The sequence below is a fragment of the Camellia sinensis genome, chromosome 1, assembly GCF_055761805.1.
Source record: "Camellia sinensis isolate YWXY chromosome 1, ASM5576180v1, whole genome shotgun sequence".
In the NCBI taxonomy this organism is placed as follows: domain Eukaryota; kingdom Viridiplantae; phylum Streptophyta; class Magnoliopsida; order Ericales; family Theaceae; genus Camellia; species Camellia sinensis.
In genome coordinates this window covers 233,295,752-233,300,170 of record NC_138961.1, presented here as the reverse complement: position 1 = coordinate 233,300,170, position 4,419 = coordinate 233,295,752, and the positions used below count along the sequence as shown (strand labels likewise).

Genomic DNA, 4,419 nt, shown 5'->3' with positions numbered 1-4,419 from the left:
AGCTAAATGAATAGCGGCTAGAGAACATAATGGCTAAGAACGAGCACCTACGCCAGGATTTGGCCTTCGGGAAAGAAGGATGGTTGACGACATGGACTTCGAAAACGCGATAATGACAGTGATTCTAACTCACCATCCCCGAAAACCAGAAAGAAAGGATGAGTTTACGTATCCAGCTCATCTGAAGGAAGTCCGTATGTACGATATAAGTGAGGGAGGAGTGATGATTCGGATGAGGAAGATAAGCATGACCCTTTTATGCGACGAATCGCAAGGGCTGTGCTACCCAAAAAGTTGAAAGCACCCTGTACGACGAAAAATCGGACCCCACTGATCACATTCGTCATTATAAGCAAGCAATGACGCTTCATGCTGATGACGAAGCCCTCATGTGTCGGATATTTCCAAGCAGTCTGGGACCACTGGCTGTTAGATGGTATTATAAACTGGAGCCGGCATCGATTAAGAGCTTTTATCAACTCCAAAAGTCCTTCAGGACAAGATTCATCACTAATGAGATCCAGCCAAAGCATGCCGATTCTCTCTTGGCCATGCAAATTAAACCAGAAGAAACCCTTCGTGAATATTCGGCACACTATTAGGAATGCTTTAATCTAGTAGATAATGCTTGCAATGACTCCATGGCCATCACCGCCTTTAAGATAGGATTGCATCCTGATAGTTCCCTCCTCAGTTCATTGACCAGAGGGCCCCCTAAAACAGTCTGGGCGTTAATGAAGAAAGTTTAAGAGTATTGCAAAGTGAAAGACGATGCCCTGCGGGTCAAAGTTGGGAAAAAAGTCGTCGAGACGACTCTGCTGGGAATCGTTTAGCCGATAAGCGTCGTGCCATCAAGGAACCTCAAGCCGCGGAATCAGGCTAAACGAGACAAAAGGCGTGATTTGCACCGATCAAATGATCAATGTTCAAATCGAGCGAATAAACAATATCAAGTGGATAGCAGGCGCACAAGGCGCTCAGACAAGAAATACACGGAGTTAACAGAGCCAATCAATAAGATTTTGTCGAAAGTTCAACACCTTCCGTTCTTTAAGTGGCCGCCCAAGATAATGGGACCTCCCGATACGAGGAGACGGGATAAAAGGTGTGAAGATCATAAAGACCACAGTCATGGCACCGATAGTTGTTATGCACTGAAGGATCACCTGGAAGAGCTAGTGTAAGATGGCTGGCTAGTGCAACACGTTCAGAAGAATAATTCATCGAACATAGTAGCCTTACAGCCGGATTCACCTCTACTTGATGTAATTCATATGATATACAGCTTGCCAACATCATCCGAGGTGCATACGATTCAGTTGCAGACTAGCCCACACAGGCCAATCACGCCGACGAAACGGCCCCATGAAATTGGGAGGATTAGCTTCGATGACACTGACTTAGTTGGAGTAACTCTCCCTTACACTGATCCCCTCGTCATCGAACTAGGTGTGAATAGATTCACCATTGAACGTGTTCTCATTGATCAAAGAAGTACTTCGGAAGTAATGTATTACAAAACTTTTGTTAAACTCGGCTTCACTGACTCGGATCTGTCTCCGGCAATACATTATTCGGCTTCAAAGCTAACCCAGAGTATCATTTGGGAAAAATCACACTACCAGTTCGAGCGAGCACTAGATCAATAGATGTAGAATTTCTGGTTGTCAAACTTCCTTAACCATACAATCTTATCATGAGAAGAACTTGGTTGCATGCCATGCAAGTTGTGTCGAGCACTTACCATCAACTACTTCATTTTCCGACTGAGTACAGCATCGAATAAATTCGAGGTTCTCAAAAATCGGCACAGGCATGCTATCTTCTTACTGCAAAAAGACCAAAAGAGTTGGAAGCGAATTCAATTGAGGTACCGGATCAGGAGAGCCTTGAGGACATTGGGAAGATCTTGTGTGAAAAGGCAACCGAAGCCCTGGATCGGGTCGAAATTAACGGGAATCCTGACAAGTTCTTCATGGTCGGTGCCTCCCTGAACGAAGTTGAAAGGCAAGAGCTTATATCCTTCTTACTTGGCAACCTCGATGTGTTTTTATAGTCACTATATGAGATGCTAGGGGTGGATCCGTTTGTGGCCCAACACCGCTTAAACGCTGATCCAAAGTGTAAGCCAATTATTCAGAGAAGTCAGCGGTCAGTCGCGGAGCATACTTCGACTGTTGTTGAAGAAGTTGATTGATTACTTGATGCTGGGGCAATTCGCGAAGTAACTTATCCTACATGGTTGTCCAATACCGTGGTTGTAAAGAAGAAGAACAAATCTTGGCGTGTTTATGTAGATTTCACGGACTTAAACAAAGCTTGTCCCAAGGACTGTTTTCCCTTCCCTAGAATAGACTAGCTTGTAGATTCAACGGCACATCATCAACACATAAGTTTCTTGGATGCCTATAGAGGCTACCATCAAATTGCCATGCATCCGGAGAACCAAGAAAAAAATGCATTCCTCACCCCAAGAGGAACCTATTACTACAAGGTCATGCCTTTCGGGCTGAAGAATGCGGGGGCCACTTACCAAAGACTAGTGACTGCCATGTTCAAGGAACAACTCAGCCGTACCATGGAAGTATACATCGATGATATGGTGGTCAAATCCAAGGAAAAGCATACCTATTTAGCTGATTTGGCAGAGACATTCGACATTCTTTGAAAGTACAAAATGAAACTGAACGCCTCAAAGTGTGCATTTGGCATCGGATCCGGCAAATTCCTTGGCTACATCGTTAACCACCGCGGAATCGAAGCCAACCCGAGGCAAATCACGACAATTCTAGAATTTGGCTCTCCTCGGTTGGTCAAAGAGGTTTAGAAGCTGATGGGGATGACTGCCGCACTCAATAGGTTCATTAGCCGTTTCACACACTGCTGCCGACAATTCTGTCACACACTTTGGTAGGGTAAAGCTTTTGAATAGACCCTCGATTGCCAGGCCGCTTTGGACGGCTTGAAGACTTATCTCTGATCAGTACCACTCTTAGCAACACCTTCGGCAGGTGATCCGCTAATTTTGTATCTGGCGGTATCCGACCGGGCGGTCAGCATCGTTCTGTTAAGGGAAGAACTTGGGGAGTAGTGACTAGTTTACTATGTGAGCAAAGCAATGGCTGACGCCGAAACACGTTATCTTCCTTTGGAAAAGCTCATCATTGCTCTCGTCATGGCTACAAGAAAACGGATGCATTATTTTCAGGGGTATACCATTGGGGTACTAACAGACTATCCACTCCGGTCGGCGCTTCGCAGCGCCGAGGCATCAGGGCGCGTTTCGAAATGGGCTCTGGAACTCGGCCAGTATGATATACAATTTATGCCCAAAACTTCCATTAAGGGGCAAGTGCTCGCCGACTTTGTAGCCGAATTCATGAGGTCTTTCGCCAATTTTAAGTCTGATCAAGTACAACCTAAGCCCAATTGGAGAATATATGTTGGAGACAGTTGGCAGATGTACTGTGACGGCTCATCCAACCAATGTGGCAGTGGGGCCGGTGTAGTAATCATGACCCCTAAAGGAGCAATAATCGAGCAGGCTATCAAATTGGGCTTCGTTGCGTCAGACAATGAGGCCGAATACGAAGCATTGTTAACCGGCCTACGGAATGCACTTCACCTTGGTGCGCAGTGTCTGCTTATTTTCTGTGACTCGAAACTAGTCACCAACCAGTTGAAATGGGAATATGTAGCCAAAAATGACCGCATTGCAACTTACATGAAAACGGCAAATTCTTTGCTCGTGAAATTTAATTATCATGAATTGAATCAAATAACCCGGTATCAGAACACGCATGCGGATGCCCTGGCTTGCCTAGCCTGTGCTATCAACACAGAAATTAAACGGACAATCAAAGTAGGATTTGTCACTGAGCCGAGTATTGCCTCTTCTGAATCAATTCAGATCAACTCCATTGAACTAGGTCCAAGTTGGATGGACTCTATCACTGCATTTCTATCCTCAGAGCAGCTCTAGATGGATAAGAAAGAAGCACACAAACTGTGAAACAAAGCCTTGCGATGCTACTTGGATTCGCAGGGGAAGCTCTACAAAAAAATCCCTTTTCTGGGCCGTACTTAGAGTGTGTTCACCCGAATAAAGTAGAGGAATGCTTGGCCGAAATACATGAAGACAGCTGTGGTGTCCATTCTGACCAACGTTCTTTGGCCCATCGAGCCGTAATACAAGGATACTATTGGCCGACCATATGAACCGATTTCGAATATTATGTCAAGAAATGTGAACAATGCCAAAAGTTTTCCCCTTTAACTCATTTGTCTGCCGAGGAGTTAAACTTTATCACTAGTCCTTGGTCGTTCGCTCAATAGGAACTTGATATTGTCGGACCACTGCCACGGGCTCCAGGGAGCAAGTGATTCATGATTGTCGCGACAAATTATTTCACGAAATGG

General features: G+C 45.2%; 1 protein-coding gene across 1 annotated transcript; it reads left to right on the top strand.

Moving 5' to 3' along the window:
* The first annotated feature begins 3,118 nt into the window (after window positions 1-3,118).
* On the top strand, window positions 3,119-3,982 carry LOC145822764 (uncharacterized). Its single transcript, XM_082920681.1, has one exon. The coding sequence runs from the start codon at window positions 3,119-3,121 to the stop codon at window positions 3,980-3,982; it is 864 nt and encodes a 287-aa protein (XP_082776807.1).
* Window positions 3,983-4,419: the final 437 nt, after the last annotated feature.

Excerpts from the sequence above, each read along its gene's own strand:
- LOC145822764 (XM_082920681.1), top strand. The coding sequence starts at position 3,119 with ATGGCTGACGCCGAAACACGTTATCTTCCTTTGGAAAAGCTCATCATT.